The sequence below is a fragment of the Doryrhamphus excisus genome, linkage group LG22 (assembly GCF_037039965.1).
Source record: "Doryrhamphus excisus strain RoL-2023G ecotype Guam linkage group LG22, RoL_Dexc_Guam_v1.1, whole genome shotgun sequence".
In the NCBI taxonomy this organism is placed as follows: domain Eukaryota; kingdom Metazoa; phylum Chordata; class Actinopteri; order Syngnathiformes; family Syngnathidae; genus Doryrhamphus; species Doryrhamphus excisus.
Window position 1 is genome coordinate 2986011 of NC_136378.1, and position 23341 is coordinate 3009351.

The following is a 23341-nucleotide window of genomic DNA, read 5'->3' on the forward strand; positions in this document are numbered from 1 at the left end:
AATCCTAGCAAGAGAACACAAGCATCTAAGCTAAATGCTAACCGTCTTTGTTGTTTCTTGTTGCAAATTCACAATTGCCGTTCACTAAATGTCAAAACAGGATGTCGTCATGTGCCCGTACGCATCTGTTGCGCTCAAATGTCTCTGGGCAAGTTTAAGTTAGCAATGACTGGTCTACACAGAGCCGTTAATAGTTCCAAACGTGCCTGATCTTGTGCATCTCGTCAGGGGTCATGCTACCCTGAGGAGAGACAAAGTCACGAACAACAACGAGTCTTTTTTTGGTCACTAATGTGATGCTATATTTAGACGACAACAAACCCCGCAGGGGGTCTGTTTTCCAACTCAATATGTGTATATTTTGTTTAAAGAAGGGCATTTGGCGTACTGTGTTTGATCAGAAGAATGATGCGTTCAGGAACTGTGCATCTCAAGTTCTTGGTAAGTACATTTAATAATTGATTGATTAATTTTTTTTGGTCACTTGTTATGTCAAAACTGGACTTCATTTTCTTATCATTAAGAATAAAAGAATAAAAGTTTAGACTTAAAATGTCTCTGAAATTAGAAAAAAACAACCACGATAAAGTGGTTTTAATTAGTGGTTTTATGATTTTTTATTATAATTCTTAATGAATGATTTTTTTATTTAATTAATTAATTTGATGTGTGTTAGGGGACAATATTATTAGTGAATGAAATATAAAACGCCGTCTTGTGGGTATTTAAAATTTTACTGTAGACTTAAAATGCCTCTGAAATGAGAAAAAAAACAACCGTGATAAAGTGGTTTTATTTTATTTTTTATAATTATTTTTTTATTATTTTTTTTATTTTTTATTTAATTAAGAATAAAATTATTTTTTTTTATTATTTAATTAAGAATAAAAGTTTAGACTTAAAATGCCCCTGAAATGAGAAAAAAAACAACCATGATGGTTTTATTTAGTGGTTTTTAGTAGTTTTATTTATTAATTTTTTTAATTATAATTATTATTTTTTTTATTTGACGTGTGTTAGGGAACAATATTACTACTGAATGAAATATAAAACAGCGTCTTGTGGGTATTTATATGTTAAAATTTCATCTATTTGATGAAAAAGTCAGGTGGAGAGCAGTCAAGCTGTGGTGAAGCCCGCCCCCCCCCCCCCGCCCCCCCACCACTCATGAGCCTCCATTGAATGATTTCTTATTTATATCTTTGTGTTTTTCTCCCTCTATCATCCAATGATGGGGTGAGAAAATGAATGGTGGGTCTATTTTTAGCGTCAGGGAAGGAGGGCAGACCAAAAGTAAGCAAGGGAGAGAGGGAGCACGTGTGGGGGTGGAGGGGGGGAGAAAGGAGGTGTGTGTGAGGAGAAGATAAATCTGCATTCTGTCTCTGCCTCTGGTCAGAGAAACAGCGGCGGCGGCGGCGGCGGTGGCGGCTACAGAGCGCGCTCAAGGAGAAGCGGCATCACCCGGCTCAGCATCACAGCATCACAAGATACACAAACACTCGACTGGCGAGGAGGCGACACGTTGACCTTTGAGGTTGCCGTTGAAGAAAACAGATCATCAGCCAAGATTGTCTAAATCAGGTGAGTGGAAACGTTGTTATTAGTGCAGCCCATGCATGATGAGAATATACACAGGATGCTTGGATTTAAGAGTAGGAGCCACGGTTAACTGTAGGTGTGTTCTAAATTTAGCACTGCTATACCTTGGAGGAGACTGGGAGAGGCTGGCGTTTTGGTTTGGCTCCGTCTATTTTGGGGATGGAGGTGGAGACTAAAATATAATGTGGGTTACACTCACACTCACTGGATGGGGCGTCGGGATATTTTAAAATTATACTACTTGATATTTTTGTTTATATGGCTATGTGGAAATAGCAAAAAATAATATATTTTTAATTAATTATTTAAATATTTTTTAAATAATTGATTTATTTGATGTGTGTTAGGGAACAATTGGGTATTTATATGTTAAAATTGAATCTATTTGATGGCACCACTACGCCTAATATTTAAAAAAATATACGACTAGCTATTTTTGTTTACATGGCTATGTGGAAATTACAAAAAATAATAATTTATTTTTTGTAATTTTTTTAATTAATTATTTATTAATTATTTAATTATTTTTTAATTCATTTATTTATTTGATGTGTATTAGGGAACAATATTATTACTGTGGTTATTTATATGTTAAAATGTAATCTATTTGATGGCACCACCGGGCCTAATATTTTAAAATTATACGACTTGCTATTTTTGTTTACATGGCTATGTGGAAATTACAAAAAAAATTTTTTTTTTTTATTATTAATTATTTAATTATTTTTAATAAACATTTTTGATGTGTGTTAGGAAACAATATTATTATTGTGGGTATTTATATGTTAAAATTTCATCTATTTGATGGCACCACCAGGCCTAATATTTTAAAATTATACTACTTGCTATTTTTGTGTGGAAATTACAAAAAATAATTTAAAAAAATAATTAATTATTTATTAATTAGTTAATTTTTTTTAATTTATTTATTTGATGTGTGTTAGGGAACAATATTATTAGTGTGGGTATTTATATGTTAAAATATCATCTATTTGATGGCACCACCAGGCCTAATATTTAAAAATTATACGACTTGCTATTTTTGTTTACATGGCTATGTGGAAATTACAAAAAAATATATTTTTTATTTTTTTATTTTTTTAATTAATTATTAATTATTTAATTATTTTTGTATATTTTTTTATTTGATGTGTGTTATGGAACAATATTATTAGTGTGGGTATTTATATGTTAAAATTTAATCTATTTGATGGCACCACCAGGCCTAATATTTTAAAATTATATGACTTGCTATTTTTGTTTACATGGCTATGTGGAAATTCCAAAAAATATTTTTTTATTTTTTTACTTTTTTAAATTAATTATTAATTATTTTTGTATATTTTTTTTTATTTGATGTGTGTTAGGGAACAATATTATTAGTGTGGGTATTTATATGTTAAAATTGAATCCATTTGATGGCACCACCAGGCCTAAAATCTGCAAATTAAAAAAAAGTAGCTGAGATTAGATTAGCATCATCATAGCTATCATATTTTGGTGTTGCTAGGTGGGGGGGGGGGCAAAATTCATTCCCAGAAAGCCCTTTCCAGGCACCCAATGGACCAAGCAAGCACCATTGTTATTGAGCTTCATGCTTCCTGCTGGTGTTTATGTGCTGTACTGCAGCGTATACCTAGAAAGGCTTTTTGGCAATAAACATGGCACCTTCACCCCCCCCACAACCCCCCACCCCCTCTCAGCTATGCGCCCACGGTCCAAACTGCTCTCCAAGGGAGGACTGCTGCTGCCCACGATCACAGAGGGCACAGAGGAGACACTGAGAGAACTGAATGACACCAACACTCAACATGCCGTCGATCACGTCTCCTCCGACGACTACCTCCTCTCCATCTGCCACCTGGCGCACCCCACCTTCCCGGGTAGCGACGTCTCAACCCGCAACGAGCGCACACACCGTTTATCACGCCTTCGTGGGACTTCTGAGTTCAACCCGAGAGAGACGCTGAATATCAGGGAGATACGGCCAAGACAGAACCAGGAAGTCTTAGGCAACTCGGACCCTTTGGAGTATCTTTACGGACACCACAACAACATCCCGATGTGTCAGTCAAGAAGCAGCACGGAAGGATTTCCCAAACCGGCTCGATCCCGAGCTCACAGCATCCCCCACGCTGCAAATCCAGGTCTCCCACGGCAACGCAAAAGCAGTTGCCCTGAGTTACACACAGACACCAACCTAGCGAGCATCTCCCCGAAACACAACACACCCAAACTAGCATCCGTGGGGCATGATCAAGCAGAAACGGGGGTCCCAGGGGGGCCCAACCCTAACCCCATTAAGAGACCATCTCTGGTCTCTCAGTGGATCTCGGACTGCAGGTCGGCTTGGAGGGAGGGACGCATGCGAGCCTGCATGCTCCCCACTATCACTGACATATAAGCCGGAAAGATGAACATTCAGTCGCCGCAATTCCATCGGGAATTCCACACAGAATAGGCGGCGTTCCAAAATGGGGAATTCATACTGAACCGTGCTGCTTAGAAACGGTGTAAGAGTGGCATTCAACGATGTGACCATGTGTTTTTGGTATGTATTTATATTGGAATAATACTGTCAAGATGATACACCTTAAGTATGTGATTGTCAATGTTTATGTATTATCCTGGTGATCACAGTAAAAAAAAAAAAAAAACTAAAAAAAACTCAACAAAAAAATCTGCAAAATATTTTATACCTTTCTGTGTTTTGTGATGTAATTATTCATGAATAAAAAAAAATTTTGATACTGTTGTTTTTGTGCGCCGATTTTGGGTGCATCGCATGTTTAAACCTTTGGGAAAAAGAACCCCTGTGACTGGGCTCTGTGCTGTGCTGTGCTGGTGCAAAGAGCTGCCGTTTCTATGGTAACTAGTGTGGGATTCAGATCTGGTAAACACATGTGAGAAGAAACAGAGGGAGCAGGAAGGGAGGCGGGAACTCGACGACGCCAAACACACACACACAAGCAAGATGTATGTCGTGTTTTGTGATGCATCGTGTCTGTTACTGCCAGGATGAGATGAATTTTGGTAGCTGCCATCCAGCAAAGGGAAAAAAAACTGTAGATTAAGCAGTACACACTAATTACTTCATTAGAATTGTAGTTTTTTAAGTCTAAATAGATGAAGTTGAAAATGATAATATTGTACTGTAATTCAATCGCGTGTCATACTACTATCGAACACTAGAGGGCAGACTCGACACATGCAAATACAACAGCTGTACTGTAAGGCAGTGATTCTTACACGAAATGTATATCATAGCGATCTAATCCTGTGTATTTAATATGTATTTTATATCAAAATACATAATTAAAAGCACAAACTTTATATAGCGTCCTCAGTAGTACAAGCCAAGCGTTTGTTGATCCTGAGAGAAGAGAAGCAGTGTGCTAGCATGAATGAGGTTAAACATCTTTGATGCATATTAGCACTAAATAACGTCAACAAACCTTATTTTTGGCATCCCCGCTACAGTATCAGTATTTGGGAACAAATATGAGGTGAAAGAAGACATTATTTTTTTTAAATACAGTATACGTCTATCTGCATTGTCGAAGAAAGTGAGTCACAAGCAAACTGTGGTGCATTCAATGACGGCCAAACAACGTAATCAAACATAAACATGTAATAATAAAATACAGTAATAGGGTTAATTTCCAATGTTGGTATGAATTTACATTAAATTGGTAAGTTATTTTTAAATGTTGGAAGTTTTTTTTTTTGTTTTTGTAAAAGGCACAAGCAAACTGGTGCATTCAATGACAGCCAATCAAAGTGGGACAAGTCGCCGCTCATTGAATCGCAATGAAACATAAACATGTAATAATAAAATACAGTAATAGCGTTAATTTCCAATATTGGTATGAATTTACATTATTATATATATTTAAGTTATTTTTAAATGTTTTTTGGAAGTTTTTGGAAGAATGGAATTTTTTTTGTTTTGTTTTTTTTCCTCCGGGTACTCCGGTTTCCTCCCACATTCCAAAAACATGCTAGGTTAATTAGCGACTTCAAATTGTCCATAGGTATGAATGTGAGTGTGAATGGTTGTTTGTCTATATGTGCCCTGTGATTGGCTGGCCACCAGTCCAGGGTGTACCCCGCCCGTTCTCGGCAGAAGACGGCTGGGATAGGCTCCAGCATGACCCTTGTGAGGATAAGCGGTAGAAAATGAATGAATGAATGAGTTCTCCTCCTATTTTGTGTGGAAGTGGTAACTTTTTGGCTTCTTATTTTGTCTTTCCCCTCCCTCGGCCATCTCTGTGTGGAGTTTGCATGTTCTCCCCGTGTATGCATGGGTTTTCGCCCGGTACTCCGGTTTCCTCCCACATTCCAAAAACATGCTAGGTTAATTAGCGACTCCAAATTGTCCATAGGTATGAATGTGAGTGTGAATGGTTGTTTGTCTATATGTGCCCTGTGAATAGCTGGCCACCAGTCCAGGGTGAACCCCACCCGTTCTCAGAAGACAGCTGGGATAGGCTCCAGCATCCCCCGCGACCCCTGTGAGGATAAGCGGTAGAAAATGAATGAATGAGTTCTCCTCCTATTTTGTGTGGAAGTGGTAACTTTTTTGCTTCACCCTCAGCTATTTCGGTGTTAATTTCCAATATTGTTATGAATTTACATTAAATTGGTAAGTCATTTTTTAATGTTTTAAGTTTTGGGTTTTTTTTGTAAAAGACACTGAAAAAGATTTAGTTTTTGTTGCACCTGAAAGTTAGCTTATGTGGATTTGCCAGCTATTTAGATAATAATGGATGTGTTTTCATAGCATTGTAAGCTAATATTGGTGCTGTACATTGACTACTCTCAAGTAAATCCACTTGAATTTCTACTGTATTGTGGCTTGTAGGAATAAAATACTACAATGGAATTGTTAGATGCTGTACTGAGAAGCTTCTGTCTTCTATGAATAGCAGCCGGCTTTGATTTTCTTCCCATTCTGGCTATTTTTTTAATCATAAAACACATTGTTGAACTGTCACCATGAATGGATAAACGTGGATTTGAATGTAACATCAGCGTTGTGCTGAAGAATGAGAAGTGCAACCAGAAGGCTCGTCTGCAGAGGAAGATGTGGGTTGATGCCGACACGGGGGCGACACTTTGTGGTGTTTGGTTTCTCAGATATGCTCCCACATGTGAGGAAAAGGAAACTTTAGGGTCATTTTTAATATTCACTACTCAGCAGAGAAATATTTTTTTTTCCATGATTGAATGTTAAATTTGCGGTGCCCCAGGGCTCTGTCCTGGGTCCCCTTCTCTTCATAACCTACCTTCTTCCCCTCAGCCATATCTTCTGCAAATTTAACATTCAATTTGTGGTGCCCCAGGGCTCTGTCCTGGGTCCCCTTCTCTTCATAACTTACCTTGTCCCCCTCGGCCATGACTTCCGCAAATTTAACATTCAATTTGTGGTGCCCCAGGGCTCTGTCCTGGGTCCCCTTCTTTTCATAACCTACCTTCTGCCCCTCGGCCATATGTTCCGCAAATTTAACATTCAATTTGTGGTACCCCAGGGCTCTGTCCTGGGTCCCCTTCTCTTCATAACCTACCTTCTCCCCCTCGGCCATGACTTCCGCAAATTTAACATTCAATTTGTGGTGCCCCAGGGCTCTGTCCTGGGTCCCCTTCTCTTCATAACTTACCTTCTCCCCCTCGGCCGTATCTTCCGCAAATTTAACATTCAATTTGTGGTGCCCCAGGGCTCTATCCTGGGTCCCCTTCTCTTCATAATCTACCTTCTACCCCTCGGTCATATGTTCCGCAAATTTAACATTCAATTTGTGGTACCCCAGGGCTCTGTCCTGGGTCCCCTTCTCTTCATAACCTACCTTCTCCTCCTCGGCCATGACTTCCGCAAATTTAACATTCAATTTGTGGTGCCCCAGGGCTCTATCCTGGGTCCCCTTCTCTTCATAATCTACCTTCTCCCCCTCGGCCGTATCTTCTGCAAATTTAACATTCAATTTGTGGTGCCCCAGGGCTCTGTCCTGGGTCCCCTTCTCTTCATAATCTACCTTCTCCCCCTCGGCCGTATCTTCCACAAATTTAACATTCAATTTGTGGTGCCCCAGGGCTCTGTCCTGGGTCCCCTTCTCTTCATAATCTACCTTCTCCCCCTCGGCCGTATCTTCCGCAAATTTAACATTCAATTTGTGGTGCCCCAGGGCTCTGTCCTGGGTTCCGCTTCTCTTCACTTTTGGTGCCTTTTTCCCTTCCGGGAAAGGAGAAGGCGACTGTACGGAAAAAAAGGAAGTTCCACTGGGATATCCCCCTTATCGAGCACGGTCGGAAAGAGGACATAAGAGTGAAACTGACAATGCAGCGCTCTTTTCTCCGAAAATGAGATGTTTCTTCTCATGACTGCAACCTTTGGAGGTCTTCACATAGATTCTAAAAGGAAAGATTGTCAAGGAAAAAGTGGGGGTCTTTTCATGGAATCCATGTGAGGCGTGAACCCTCGTGAGGAAAAGCGGTAGAAAATGAATGAATGAGTTCTCCTCCTATTTTGTGTGGAAGTGGTAACTTTTTGGCTTCTTATTTTGTCTTTCCCCACCCTCGGCCATCTCTGTGTGGAGTTTGCATGTTCTCCCCGTGCATGCGTGGGTTTTCTCTGGGTACTCCGATTTTCCTCCCACATTCCAAAAACATGCTAGGTTAACTAGCGACTCCAGTTTGTCCATAGGTATGAATGTGAGTGTGAATGGTTGTTTGTCTATATGTGCCCTGTGATTGGCTGGCCACCAGTCCAGGGTGTACCCCGCCTCTCACCCAGAGACAGCTGGGATAGGCTCCAGCACCCCTCACGAGGATAAGTGGTAGAAAATGAATGAATGAGTTTTCCTCCTATTTTGTGTGGAAGTGGTAACTTTTTGGCTTCTTATTTTGTCTTTCCCCACCCTCTGCCATCTCTGTGTGGAGTTTGCATGTTCTCCCCGTACATGCGTGGGTTTTCTCCGGGTACTCCGATTTTCCTCTCACATTCCAAAAACATGCTAGGTTAATTAGCGACTCCAATTTGTCCATAGGTATGAGTGTGAGTGTGAATGGTTGTTTGGTCTATATGTGCCCTGTGATTGGCTGGCCACCAGTTCAGGGTGTACCCCGCCTCTCGCCCGAAGACAGCTGGGATAGGCTCCAGCACCTCTCACGAGGATAAGTGGTAGAAAATGAATGAATGAGTTTTCCTCCTATTTTGTGTGGAAGTGGTAACTTTTTGGCTTCTTATTTTGTCTTTCCCCACCCTCTGCCATCTCTGTGTGGAGTTTGCATGTTCTCCCCGTACATGCGTGGGTTTTTTCCAGGTACTCCGATTTTCCTCCCACATTCCAAAAACATGCTAGGTTAATTAGCGACTCCAATTTGTCCATAGGTATGAATGTGAGTGTGAATGGTTGTTTGTCTATATGTGCCCTGTGATTGGCTGGCTGGCCACCAGTCCAGGGTGTACCCCGCCTCTCACCCGAAGACAGCTGGGATAGGCTCCAGCATACCCCCCACGACCGTCGTGAGGATAAGTGGTAGAAAATGAATGAATGAATGAGTTCTCTTCCTATTTTGTGTGGAAGTGGTAACTTTCTTGCTTCTTATTTTGTCTTTTTATGGGCCACCAGTCCAGGGTGTAACCCGCCTCTTGCTTGAAGACAGCTGGGATAGGCTCCAGCACCCCCTGTGAGGATAAGAGGTAGTTTTTCACCCTGTTATGTTGACTGTTCTTGCAAACAGGACTATGCGTGCGTGACAAATGTAACGTATCTGTAAAAGATGAAAAATAATAACAAACAACCAGCCTCTGAAAAATCGAAATGGAACGCAACCCTAATTTATGTCAAATGTTTAAAAAAGAGTCACACACCACAATGCAAGTTTGTGGTGCAAGAAATTTCAATGAAAGTGTTTCGCTTCTTTTGTTGTTGGGAGTTTCACTTTCCATACCAAAAAAATGGCCCTGACGACAGGAAGTGTGCGATGCGTCTGAGTATATAAGGAGCCCCAAAGAAGCACAGACTATCAGGGTTTTGTTACTTCCTCATCTTAGCATCCTTAGCATCTCACCAACCATGTGCGCCACCATCAGAACCATATCTGCCCTGGCGGTCATCATCTGCTTGTCTGCAGCTCAACGTAAGTTTTGACGCTTATTGAGATTGAAAACATTCATAAGTGAACTTTGTGTGCTTTATCGGAATTACTGACTTTTTCGTCCTTTTCGTTTTCTACTACAGTTAATAAATCACAGAGCTGTCTGTGTCAAGATGCCGTCAACACATTTCACCCAAAGGCTGGAATCAAAGACGTCACCATATATCCAGCCACCACCTTCTGCAACAAAGTGGAGATCATGTAAGATGTTTTTCTATATAATAGTCAGGATTTTAACACAAACACATTGTTTAAAATTATTTTCTCACCTCTACTTTCCACAGCGTTACCACAAAAAATGGCTCCGATTTCTGCTTGAAGCCCAAAGCGGTGCAACGTATGCTCGCAAACCTGATGTGAGTACTTCTTCCTCTGCAAACATGAAACATCACAATGGGAATGTGTCAATATAGCTTTGTGTTATGTGATTTCAGAAGAAGAAAGGCTCTATCCAGCACAACTACTCCTACAGCCAGCAAAGGTTCCACTCCAGTCACTTCTACCACAGCTCAACAAGCTTAAGATGCTTAACATTCAGTATATATAAATATCCTGATTGCTCTTTTTATTATTATTATTATTATTATATACACATACAGTAATATTCCCTCCAGTGAAAGTTCTTCTGTTCTAACAAAATGTGACTAAATCAACCTTGCACTTTATTTTTAAATAAAAAGGAAAAATAAGCATTTATTTCTTGTGTTTTGTGATACATTTAAATATTGTGTGTACAGTGACCCCTTGTGGTTTGAGACTGGTAATGCAAGAATGTCACATATCACGTGACACGGGTTTCTACATTGATGACTATTTATAAATACCAGAGGTTCGTTTAAATATGCAGCGGAGATAATAATCGATTGTAAAAATATATATATATATATATTTTTTTTTTACATTTGTGGATAAGATGTGAACAAAGTGGAGAGTAAAACAAATATGTATTGTACGGTGTGTAGGTCAGACATGCTACATAGTTTTATGGTGTGTAGGTCAGACATGCTAGCTTTTTTGTGTCAACCAAATTAGAGAGAGTGGTCTTTCTCAATATGATTTATGTTATTTAAATTTTAAACTAGTTCTACTTGTCAACACAAATTTTGGTTTCACATTTGGTTCTGTGTGTTTCCGTGTTAATTCCCATCATTTAAAGACGAGAAGTTCAGTTCCGTTTAAGCAGAGTTCTTGTCGCTTCCGGGTGTTGCGTTCACTGGCACTACGTCACTGAGTCATCTGTCTTCTCCAGTCCCGCATGGCCAAAAGTCATGGACGAGCAAACATGCAGCATTGTTTGTTCTTTCACTCGGTCAAGTGTGTCCTAAAACGCAGCGTGTTTCAACAGAAGGAGGCTCCCGGCAGATTAGGTAAGTCTTTCCATATGTTTCACTGCAGAGACTGTGAGACTGTGCTGAGGTTATTATTAATGGCAGTTAAATGCATGTAAATGCGGTTTCACGTTGACTGAGCCGCCTTGAAATGCTCACAGAAAGTATTGGAAATGTTATTTGCATAATTACAGCACTTAAAATATCACATCAGGCGTGTCTTTAGTTCCTCATTCTGCTGACTTAATGTCACATGCCTGCTCAGTAGTCCATTGCTGATATATAGAAAGCAGCTTTTACATTATTTATCACACAAATAACAAAAATTTAAATTACTAAATTCTTTGACAATGAGTCAGCTCTAAGTGAGAACTGGGTTGTTATCACGCCAGATTGTGTGGTCGACTTTAGAATATCAAGTAAATGATGATGACGTATCTTGTCACCAGACTCTCTGCCTCTATTTGAGGCTGCTCAGAAACTGGACACCACACACAAGTCTGCACTGAAGACAAACAGGTTCTGTTTGCTGTTTTTATTCTCTGATGTGTAAAAACCAATGACAGCTTTTTTTTTTTAGTATCTATTAACACAAATGTGTGGCAATTGGCAGATTTGACCTTGTGTTGCTGATTGCTGTGGGACAAGTGGACACAAATTTGGACCTTGAAGCAAAGTGGACCTTCACATTGTCACTTACTGGTGGCGACCTCCTTTGAACCCGCGTTAGAATGGCCTCAAGACAAGGAGACGTGCCAGGTAACACAAAGATTTACTGGTTGAAGTAGAATTATGAAGGTAACCATATTGGTGCTGCATGCAATTCTGACCTTGGCAAACACTTTGTTTTTCTCACAGTGGATCAATAAATGTCATGTTTTCCTTGCTTGAAATGAGACATTGACTAAAGTCAGACACTCCAAAATTGGTACAATTTGGAATTGAAGCAACAATTTCTAAGGGGGATTAAAAAGTCAAACCGCCATCTTGTTAAACCGCCAAAATGTTATGTTTTTATTACCCAGCAAATGCTACTGTAAATAACGACACATAACAACTTATAACTAGCAGGAAAATTGAGGATAAGCGGTAGAAAATGAATGAATGAGTTCTCCTCCTATTTTGTGTGGAAGTGGTAACTTTTTGGCTTCTTATTTTGTCTTTCCCCACCCTCGGCCATCTCTGTGTGGAGTTCTCCCCCGTGCATGCGTGGGTTTTCTCCGGATACTCTGGTTTCCTCCCACATTCCAAAAACATGCTAGGTTAATTAGCGACTCCAAATTGTCCATAGGTATGAATGTGAGTGTGAATGGTTGTTTGTCTATATGTGCCCTGTGATTGGCTGGCCACCAGTCCAGGGTGTACCCAGACGGCTGGGATGGGCTCCAGCACCCCCCGCGACCCTCGTGAGGATAAGCGGTAGAAAATGAATGAATGAATGAGTTCTCCTCCTATTTTGTGTGGAAGTGGTAACTTTTTGGCTTCTTATTCTGTCTTTCCCCACCCTCGGCCATCTCTGTGTGGAGTTTGCATGTTCTCCCCGTGCATGGGTGGGTTTTCTCCGGGTACTCCGGTTTCCTCCCACATTCCAAAAACATGCTAGGTTAATTAGCGATTCCAAATTGTCCATAGGTATGAATGTGAGTGTGAATGGTTGTTTGTCTATATGTGCCCTGTGATTGGCTGGCCACCAGTCCAGGGTGTACCCAGACGGCTGGGATGGGCTCCAGCACCCCCCACGACCCTCGTGAGGATAAGCGGTAGAAAATGAATGAATGAATGAGTTCTCCTCCTATTTTGTGTGGAAGTGGTAACTTTTTGGCTTCTTATTTTGTCTTTCCCCACCCTCGGCCATCTCTGTGTGGAGTTTGCATGTTCTCCCCGTGCATGTGTGGGTTTTCTCCGGGTACTCCGGTTTCCTCCCACATTCCAAAAACATGCTAGGTTAATTAGCGACTCCAAATTGTCCATAGGTATGAATGTGAGTGTGAATGGTTGTTTGTCTATATGTGCCCTGTGATTGGCTGGCCACCAGTGTACCCCGCCTATCGCCTAAAAACTGCTGGGAAAGGCTCCAGCACCCCCTGCGAGCCTTGTGAGGATAATTAATTAATTAGCCAATTAATCGACGTCTATTTTGGTATTCGATTAATCTCTTTTTTTAAAATAAAAAAATGAAAATATCTTCCGATTTCAGCCTCTCAAATGGTTTATGTCGATTTGGTCTGTCTTGACAGATTATTCGACTATTCAAAATAACAAGCTTCGGATTAATCGACCAAGAAAATAATCATCAGTTGCAGCCATACCATTTTAATAAGCGATTATAGGGATGATTGTGCCTGTTATGAGATCATTGTGTGTCTCACCAAACATTACAGTAACATTACTGACACCAGCTTTGGATTTATATATATTATAATTTGAAAAACAATATTTTTGAATATATTTATTTATTTATATTTATGAATATAATATTTGAAAAACTGAAATGAATGTTGATATTCTATTTTCTACCATGCTTCAGCACTCGAATCTGGATCATCATCCGGGTTTTTCGGTGTCCCGTTACCTCCCATTGGATTGACCCGGCACAATATGAGCTACGACGATCACATGGATATCCCGATGCATTCCCCCCCTCCTGATATGACCCTTAACATCTTTTGGAAAGACCCCGTCATCCCACAGAACAGATTTAGGAATACTGCTGAGGTGCTTTACAGTTTTTTTTTTACACTTTCTAAAACCCAAATGGTGTTTGCTATACATGTATTACTTCAAAAGTCATGCAATGGTTATATGGAATATATACATTTCATTTTCTTACATAACTAGGAAGGGGAGAGCTGTGGAACCACGATGACTTTGGAGAGACCGGAGCCAGCTAAGTCCCCTGTCCCTGTTGTGAAAGCCAAAGCAAGTTCTTTTATGAGCTCCCTCGCCAACAGTAAGTGAAATAATTATTATCCACGATGCAAAGGCAGAAGTGGTCATTAAAACCGGCTGTATCATTTGTACATCTTCACATAAGAGCAGACCCAAGAGAGCCTCCAAAGCTTCGAGCACCAGGCGGGGTTGACTGACACTGGATATACCCCCCATAAGGGCCTCTCTGCTGAGGAGACGCGCTTTCACCGTCTGGCTGACAGCACACAACTTGTGAGTATCACAGCGTTTGATATGATATGAACCTGAAAGTGTGTCAAAATTATAGCTCAGGAACATGCACAGATTTGACCTTTGACCTCAGCCACCAAAACCAATTTGTTTATTCAATTATGCAGTTGTATACTTGCACACTCCTCTCATAGTATCGCCATTATAGGGCTTGACGCACTATGAAAAAGTTTGTACACATGATAGCCCATGAATGTGACATGAAAAACAAAATGTCACTGTAATAAAGTCACATTTGGTGTCAAGACGCATAATTCTGGCTAGCTCTTGCGGAGCGTGTAAACAAAGATGCAAGACTAGTCAAACTAAGATTAAGTAAGGGAGTAATCAAACAAGCTGTGTCAAGCCGTCAAATTGAAACCATTCAAGTTTTACACGCTCGTTTCTCGCTGATTCTCGTGGCAATGCAGTACCAAGTGCATCCCATGTCGGCTCAGTACGGGTGTCGGCAACCCTACGTGACACAGCACACATGCACATTCGTGTCATGTTTGTGTTGTCATGTCACCGCCGTGAACGCAACGCCGAACTGACTTGTGCTGTGTTGATAAACAAATATTAATAAACATTGTATTTATTTATTTTTAAAATTTATTTATTTATTTTATTTGCTTGTTTATTTATTTAATAATTTTTAATTAATTTTATTTATTATTAATTTTTAGTTAATATATTTGCTGCAGTGTCAATGAAAAGTCATTATTAGCATCAATGCTGTAATTATAAACAGTGTGTTTATTTACCTAAAATGCCATAAACATTTATTTATTTATTTATTTAATAATTTTTAATTAATTTAATTAATTTTATTTATTATTAATTTTTAGTTAATATATTTGCTGCAGTGTCAATGAAAAGTCACTATTAGCATCAATGCTGTAATTATAAACAGTGTGTTTATTTACCTAAAATGCCAAATGAGGACAGGATGCATTATGGGATGCCTAGCATTCATTTAAACCCTTGTGGAGTTCAAAGTACATGGAGGTTTGCTTAAACCCACAGTTATAATACATTATTTATACGTTTTATTTAGGAATGTTCACAAATATTATTTACATGTTTTATTTATAAAAGCTCATAATTATATAGGGGACAGCAGGTCACCATGACGCACTATCTTGGTAAACATATTATGTAACGTGTGCCTCGACCACGTTGCTAAGAGACGTCCTTTATAATAAACCCAACGTCACCAACTGTTCGAGGCCGGTTGTGCGCGTTTGTGTCGTTGATATTCTTGAATTATGGACAAAATAAAGAAAGCAAACGCCAGGGGACGTCAAAGAAACATCATCATAAAAAGGTAAGCCACAATTGATTCATGTTAACGAGCTAGCGATAGTTTAGCTTATCTCTGGCACCGGAAGCCAGCACGAGAGGAGCCGTTCTTAGCTAACATTAAACATTAAAATGGAGGCTAAACCGATTAAAAAGCACACTAATGTCCGTTTGTGTCACTATTTTGTCAGCCAAAACTCAACCCAGCGAGTATGGTTGAGAAGCGGGTTGACAATTGAGTCAAATTCGGCAGTTAGAGTTAGCGTGATAGCATGTAGCATGATTAGCTTGCGTCGTGGCTAGCTATGTGCTATGCGGCACCCAGCGTTAGCCTAAATAATGTCTATATTTTTATGAACTTAGTAACAGCATTGAAAAACTAAAAGTCACTAAAAGTCCAAACTAAAAAGCTGATATAAACAGGTGTATAATAACGAATAACGAATACAGTAAATGACTTTGATACCGTTCAAAGCGCTTTGTTTTTGCGATTATGGAATAGCAACCACATTGAAGTCACCCAGTTCCATTTGAGTGGGTTTAATTGAGATGTTTACATTTAGTGTTTATGTTAAAAGACGTAGCATGCCTCATAACCATGTCAACATTCCTGTTTATGTTAAAAAAACGTAGCATGCCTCATAACCATGTCAACATTCCGCCCACTTCACAGGACAACTGATTGGCCCGAAGGAACTTTGACGCACTTTTGTAGTTGTTGGCTTATCTGCAGGTTAAAACATCAACACATGGCTGACCTATTATTCTATTGCGTTAGTAGTTGTTTGCTTATATGCAGGTTAAAACAACACATCCCTGACCTATTATTCTATTGTATATTTGCCTCTACTGTGAATGAATGGTGTGAAAGTGGTCACAAACATGTACTGATGGCAAAAATAGACTTGTTGAAATTAAATAGCAACCCTTATAAAAATAAATTTAAACTTAACACAAATTAAAGGCAGTTTCTTCAAAGTCGGGTTACAGAAAATGTATATTTTCACAATTAGAACATATAAACCAAAGCATTACAGCCCTCCAGACATGAATAGATAGATAGACTTCCTTTATTGTCATAGCACAATAACACAGCAGTGAAATTGCCAACGAAATGTCATTGTCTGGCTCCCGTATAATAATAAATAATAATAATAATGTGGTGAATAAATAGATGACATCAAATATGAACAATGTAAACAGTAAATTGCACAAATAATTTAAATAATTTTGATAGAGGTAGATGGGCTTATTTGGCATTCAGCAGTCTGATGGCCAGGGGGAAGTAGACACCCCATAGTCACCTTTACACTCCTATTCGTCAAGATAGCAGACACAATAACAGGATAAGACATATTTGATATTAATAAGACATAGTATACTTAGTATATCATTTCCTTGCTGTGTTTTTCTAGATTTAGTTGACTATTGTCTCATCAATGTAGCATTACTGACACCTAGTGACCAATGTGGTATACTACATATTAAGTCTTGAATTGATTTTCTGAATGCCTTTTCTTAAAAAAAATATATATTTTTGTTCATTTAGCCAAAATGTATTAATTGATTTTGAAAAACCATGAAGTGGCCAAGGACGACTACACCATCTACAGCAACACTGCAATGTTATTTAACAGTATTTAAATATTTACTGCAAACAACAACTTTGAGTCATTTGTGTGCATTGTGGTTTTATTTTTTCAGAAGCTGAGAATGTCAATCGGGGACTTCAAGGACGACAGGCTTACAACATCGGCACAATCCACCCCAAGTGGCACCCCCTCAGTCACCCCCTCTGTCACACCATCTGTCACCCCCTGCGTCAGTCCCCTCGCATCACCCGCTGTGAGTCGCAGGTAGGCTGGAGAAATCCATGTCCAACTTGTTCACATTGCGTCCTCTTGATGGCTCACATGATTCGTGTCTAAAATTGGCGCCCTGCATCAGCAGTTATGAGCCATCTGGCGTATGAGCCCCTTGTTCGCAGCTCACGCTGTGTCTCTGGCCGGATTGTAGGAGCTGGTTCCAGCGGAGCCCTGCACCCTTTCTCGCATTAGAGCCTAACGGTCCCAACTACACATCAGACATGGGAGGAAACCAAGGAGGAGAGGATAGGTGGAGCTTTTTTGGAACTCGCCCGGTGGTACAGAAGTCCCCCACTCACCCAGGGTCTGACACCGGAACAGGTGAAGGACTTTCAAGACTTTCAAAGCTCAATGCATAAAACAATAAGATGGAATAATAAGCCTGGAATAGTAACAAGGCACAAGCATGCAGTTTCTTCAGTAGCATAAATACATAAATGCATGTATGTGTTTCTATTCAAAATAACTTGAAAAGTTCAATTTCTGGATGAAATTTGGATGAATTGTTGGAAAATGAGATGTGGAAGAACTGATAACATTTTTGCGGATCCGGATCACCGTCTGTATTAAGACTTTTTACAAGTTCTGCACCCAGGTAAGTGAATGTTTTAAGTGCCTGCAATATCACATGTCCGACATTCATTCATTCATTTTCTACCGCTTTTCCTCACGAGGGTTGTGGGGGGTGCTGGAGCCTATCCCAGCTGTCTTCGGGCGAGTGGCGGGGTACACTCTGGACTGGTCGCCAGCCAATCACTGGGCACATATAGACAAACAACCATTCACACTCTCATTCATACCTATGGACAATTTGGAGTCGCTAATTAACCTAGCATGTTTTTGGAATGTGGGAGGAAACCGGAGTACCCGGAGAAAACCCACGCATGCACGGGGAGAACATGCAAACTCCACACAGAGATGGCAGAGGGTGGGGAAAGACAAAATAAGAAGCCAAAAGTTACCACTTCCACACAAAATGGGAGGAGAACTCATTCATTCATTAATTTTCTAACGCTTATCCTCACAAGTGTTGCAGGGGGTGCTGGAGCCTATCCCAGCTGTCTTCGGGCGAGAGGCGGGGTACACCCTGGACCTGTTGCCAGCCAATCACAGGGCATATAGAGACAAACAACCATTCACACTCACATTCATACCTATGGACAATTTGGAGTCGCTAATCAACCTAGCATGTTTTTGGAATGTGGGAGGAAACCGGAGTACCCGGAGAAAACCCACGCATGCACGGGGAGAACATGCAAACTCCACACAGAGATGGCCGAGGGTGGGGAAAGACAAAATAAGAAGCCAAAAAGTTACCACTTCCACACAAAATAGGAGGAGAACTCATTCATTCATTCATTTTCTAACGCTTATCCTCACAAGGGTCGCGGGGGGGTGCTGGAGCCGAGGGTGGAATTGAACCCTGGTCTCCTCGCTGTGAGGTCTGCGTGCTAACCACTCGACCGCCGATATTATTCCGTGTTCTGTGGGAGTTTTTAGCTTATTCCCTTTCCATTCCGTTTTGAAACCCTTGAAGTGTAGAGTAAATAAATTGGGAGTCTAACTAGTCAAGCTTGCAGTGATTCCATGTTTTCTCTGCTCTAACTAGGATAATATTCCATTTGTTAATAATGAATCCTACTTTGAGGAAATTCGCTTGTCGTGGGCAGGTCTGGAACTAATTAACCGCGATAAACGAGGGAAGGACTTGGATTCATATCGTCAGAATTCTTCTTTTAACACTTTGCCGTTCTTTTTCCTGCAGGCTTTTCACTACAGTCCTACTTTGGCCTTCACAAGTCTTCCACCGTTTCAGGCACCGGTCCCCACGACAGCCTGAAAGTGGGGGACGCCGCAAGTTTCATGCCCCCCAAGATTGAAATTTCAGCCATTGATGCCGAGCCGGCGCCCCCACGGCCACACAAACTCAAACCTCGGGACATGAATGTCTTAACACCTTCAAGCTTCTGACCACACGATTCCATCGCTTGTCCTTTCATTCTCAGCCAACTTCACGATCTTCACGTGCTTCCCTTGCTTCCTTCGTCCTCCTTCGATAAAACATCCTCTAGTCTCAGCTCACATATCGTTTTCAATATGCACTCTTACTCTTTGAGTTATGCACCTCTTCCATTTCATAGGTCCAAACATTTTGTTAACTCTTGAGATTATTGCTAAAAATATAGGATGTCTATTACTGTTCTTCGAAGTGGTGCATCGATGTGCTGTCCAGGTTCTGCTGTCACTCAATGGCATTAGATTGAAGTGTCTTTGTAAGTTCACTGTTCAAGCTGTTCTTTTTATAGTGCGGCATCAAACATTTCTTGTTTTTTTTTTTTGTTGTTGTATTTTTAGGAAATCACAGACTTGTAGTTGTGGTTTTCTTTGTGAGCATGAAGAGTACAACGTAGTATGATTTTGTGCCTAAGCATTTTTTTTTTCTTTTTCTGAATATTCTGCTTTATTTTACATGACGAGACAGCGAACAAACATTTTAATTGCCATTAGGTTCACTATTCTTATTGTGCATGTTGTAAATGTTAATATTACGTCTCATTTTTGTATAGGCTCACAATACTCACAATACTCTGATAGTCAAAAGCATTGCAGTGATTTTTTTTTTCAATTTTGTATCCATGAGACAATCCATAAGTTCTTGAAAGTTTCATTTGAAAATATTGATCAGTTACTTTATGTAATTGCACAAGGGATACTGCCCCCCCCCCCCCCCCACTTGCACGTGTAAATAAATCTATGTACAAACAGCTCCCTTTTCGTCATGAAATCACTTGTGGTATTTGGCCAAATTTAAAGAAATCTATGCATATTTTTTGTGGGAAAAGTGGGAAAAAACATCGTTTTTAAACTCTGGGGCTTTTTTTCTAAGTAAAAATATAATGGTAATGGTTTAATTTCATTTGAACATGCATCATATGACAATTGAATGCATCACATAATCAGTTCACAGTTCCACATGTCCAAAAGGAGTAGGAAGAAGCAAAGCTTATTAAATCCTACCCCTCCATCTGGTACTTTTGCAGTCAGTAATTGTTACATTTGTTCACTTCCTGCTTTCCTAATATAGTTTAATTTAAAAAAAAAAATTAAAAAAATTAAAAAAAAAATTGTTTAAGTATTTACTTTTAAATTTTTTTAATTTTGTATTTTATTTTAATATAATATTTTGTAATATTATATAATATTTATAATATTATATAATATTATATTAAGTTAATATAGTGATATATATAGCACATCATGACTGGTCGGCATTCCGGCTGGGGCCTTGGTGTTGTGGGCGCCAAAGTGTTGTCGTCCAAAAAAAAAAAAAAAAAAGATCCTATTTTGGCAGTCGTTCTTTTGTGAGCAGTCTAGAAATTAGTCGCTCTGTTTCTTCTTCTGACTCAGTTGACCTTGCTTCAAACTGCGGACGACCACGTCGCCCCAACTCCTACACTCTGCTGTTGTTTGGCAGAGTTCTGGCAGAACATGCCGGATTTGTGGTTCCAGTATGTCTAGGCACTGTTCCGCTTGAGAGGCATCCCGGCGGACGACTCCCAAGTACTCTTCGGTCATTCTTGAGTCAAGTCACGAGTCATTGATGCAGTCCAAGACGCATTAAAGGTCTTAGATGATTGAAAATTGTGATTTGAGTCCATACCGTTTATAAGGCTAATAAATTGACAAAAAAGCACAAATACTGCGTATTTCAGAAAACAACAGATGGAATGATACAGCACTCTACAAGAAGCAATGAAGTCTGTAAAATTAAATAATTTTTTAAAAATCAAAAAATTGTTACAACTATTATAAATAAACTATTATAAATAAATAAAAATAAATGGCCCACGACCCATGATTGAGACCTGCATTACTAATAAAACATAATTAGTTTTATTAATAATTTATAATTAAGTAATAATTGGATGGGTTTCTACACTTTGCTTAGTGGGTCAATAATTACAATCTCTGACCACAAGGTAGCAGCAGATGCTCATATTTGTGTTCAATGCCCTGTCAATGATATACTGTGAGAACGTCTGCTCAAACTGAAGCAAACTTGGGTCATTGAGGGTCTTCAATATGAGGCCCAAGTATTATCATATGTACACTTAAACAGTCTTTTTTCTGTGTAGATAGTATTATTGATCTAAATGCTAAATATAAATAGATTTCCTCTGCCAGGGAAAAGTGTAGGTTACACCTTCCCTGTTTTATGGAGTATTATTTGGATTTATTTATTGTTTTGTTGTTATGCAAATTTGGAGCCAGAGCAGGAGGGGATAGAAAAGAAGAACAAAATATTTAAATGCTAAATATACATAGATTTGCTCTGCCAGGGAAAAGTGTAGGTTACACCTTCCCTGTTTTATGGAGTATTATTTGGATTTATTTATTGTTTTGTTGTTATGCAAATTTGGAGCCAGAGCAGGAGGGGATAGAAAAGAAGAAAAAAGATCTAAATGCTAAACATAAATACATTTGCTCTGCCAGGGAAAAGTGTAGGCTACACCTTCCTTGTTTTATGGAGTATTCTTTGGATTTATTTGATGTTTTGTTGTTATGCAAATTTTGAGCCAGAGCAGGAGGGGATAGAAAAGAAGAAAAAAAATCTAAATGCTAAATATAAATACATTTGCTCTGCCAGGGAAAAGTGTAGGTTACACCTTCCCTGTTTTATGGAGTATTGTTTGGATTTGTTTATTGTTTTGTTGTTATGCAAATTTGGAGCCAGAGCAGGAGGGGATAGAAAAGAAGAAAAAAATATCTAAATGCTAAATATACCTAGATTTGCTCTGCCAGGGAAAAGTGTAGGCTAAACTCCGAGGATGAGAGCGCAACGATGCGCAATAGCTAGCTATAGCAAAAACATGCTAGAGCTGCGACAGAAATGAGCATTTGATAATGTGCGTACTTCCGGGGTGCGTGTTGTTGTAACGTATACTCTTGAGAAACAATATGGCGGATCTAAAGGGTCTGTGAAGGCATCAGAGCTCCTCAAAATCTGGTGTGTAGAAAATATGGCAGGTTTGGACAGGTCAGGTCCGAAATAACAACAGAAATGTCCCACAAAAATGCAGTTCAAACCCGCCCTCCCCCATATGTGAACATGTCACTAGGAAGTAGTTTACTGTAAGGCGGGGCACAGCATGCAAAAGGCTGCGTATCATCAAATCAAAATACCTTAAAATACATTAATTGGTGTCAAAAAATAAACAAAGAACATTGTGGCCTTTGCTTGGATTAGTTATAGGTTAACTCAGGTGGCCGGAAATTAATTTCACCAACCAGGACGTATCGGTATCGTATCAAAGTCCACCGTGTTGCCTGGTTGTCCCCGCCCTCATTTAAACTATGGTGTCAACCATAACATTATACGCAAACGTAGTCCACCCCCCCCCCCTCCCAGCTTGCTCTTGCCACATGAAAGCAAGCATCCACAGCATGAGACATGACACAGCAGGGAGCAACAGTCCAGTTTTTTTTTCCTGCAGGCTCAGTCACAAGCTTAATGGTTTTACTGCCTTGTTAAAGATCTCAACAGGTATTGTGTGTGTGTGTGAGGGTGTGTGTTGTATTGTTACCTAAAGCAGCAGCACTCCCCAATGCTCAAGTTCCAGAAGAACATTTCTAAGCTCATAGGTCACAATCATTCAATTCATTATTATTATTATTATTATTTTGCCAGGGTTGGTCAGAGCTCAGATGTACTTTCTCCAAGCATGTCTGATAGAGCGTAATAATAATAATAATAATAATAATACATTTTATTTGTATAGCGCTTTTCAAAATACTCAAAGACACTTTACAGAAGAATGGAGTTAAATAAAAGTAAGTAAACAGAGTAAAAGATACATTAAAATACAACATTCTTGTCCGCAAACGTAATAACGGCCCGCAAACGTAATACAAATCAAGTTATTTCCTTTA

The 23341-nt window shown here is 39.6% G+C and overlaps 3 protein-coding genes across 5 annotated transcripts; all 3 read left to right on the forward strand.

Moving 5' to 3' along the window:
* Positions 1 to 1330: 1330 nt before the first annotated feature.
* LOC131110215 (uncharacterized) lies at positions 1331 to 4260 on the forward strand. Its single transcript, XM_058063077.2, has 2 exons — positions 1331 to 1581; positions 3303 to 4260. Exon 2 carries the CDS (start codon positions 3305 to 3307, stop codon positions 4001 to 4003), a length of 699 nt encoding a protein of 232 aa, XP_057919060.2. The 5' UTR covers positions 1331 to 1581; positions 3303 to 3304; the 3' UTR covers positions 4004 to 4260.
* Positions 4261 to 9634: 5374 nt separating this feature from the next.
* On the forward strand, positions 9635 to 10433 carry LOC131110523 (interleukin-8-like). Its single transcript, XM_058063726.2, has 4 exons — positions 9635 to 9738; positions 9840 to 9957; positions 10041 to 10112; positions 10191 to 10433. The coding sequence occupies exons 1-4, from the start codon at positions 9675 to 9677 to the stop codon at positions 10276 to 10278; spliced, it is 342 nt and encodes a 113-aa protein (XP_057919709.2). The 5' UTR covers positions 9635 to 9674; the 3' UTR covers positions 10279 to 10433.
* Positions 10434 to 10976: 543 nt separating this feature from the next.
* LOC144894635 (putative monooxygenase p33MONOX) lies at positions 10977 to 20177 on the forward strand. 3 transcript variants are annotated; one of them, XM_078788321.1, is made up of 9 exons: positions 10977 to 11123; positions 11534 to 11603; positions 11698 to 11843; positions 13612 to 13799; positions 13923 to 14034; positions 14119 to 14246; positions 17250 to 17401; positions 17562 to 17731; positions 19176 to 20177. In XM_078788321.1, exons 3-9 carry the CDS (start codon positions 11816 to 11818, stop codon positions 19379 to 19381), a joined length of 984 nt encoding a protein of 327 aa, XP_078644447.1. In that variant the 5' UTR covers positions 10977 to 11123; positions 11534 to 11603; positions 11698 to 11815; the 3' UTR covers positions 19382 to 20177. The 3 variants fall into 3 exon arrangements, with proteins under 3 accessions (XP_078644447.1, XP_078644448.1, XP_078644449.1); XM_078788322.1 differs by having other exon boundaries at positions 11534 to 11843; XM_078788323.1 differs by lacking the exon at positions 11534 to 11603 and having other exon boundaries at positions 10985 to 11123.
* The last annotated feature ends 3164 nt before the right edge of the window (positions 20178 to 23341 follow it).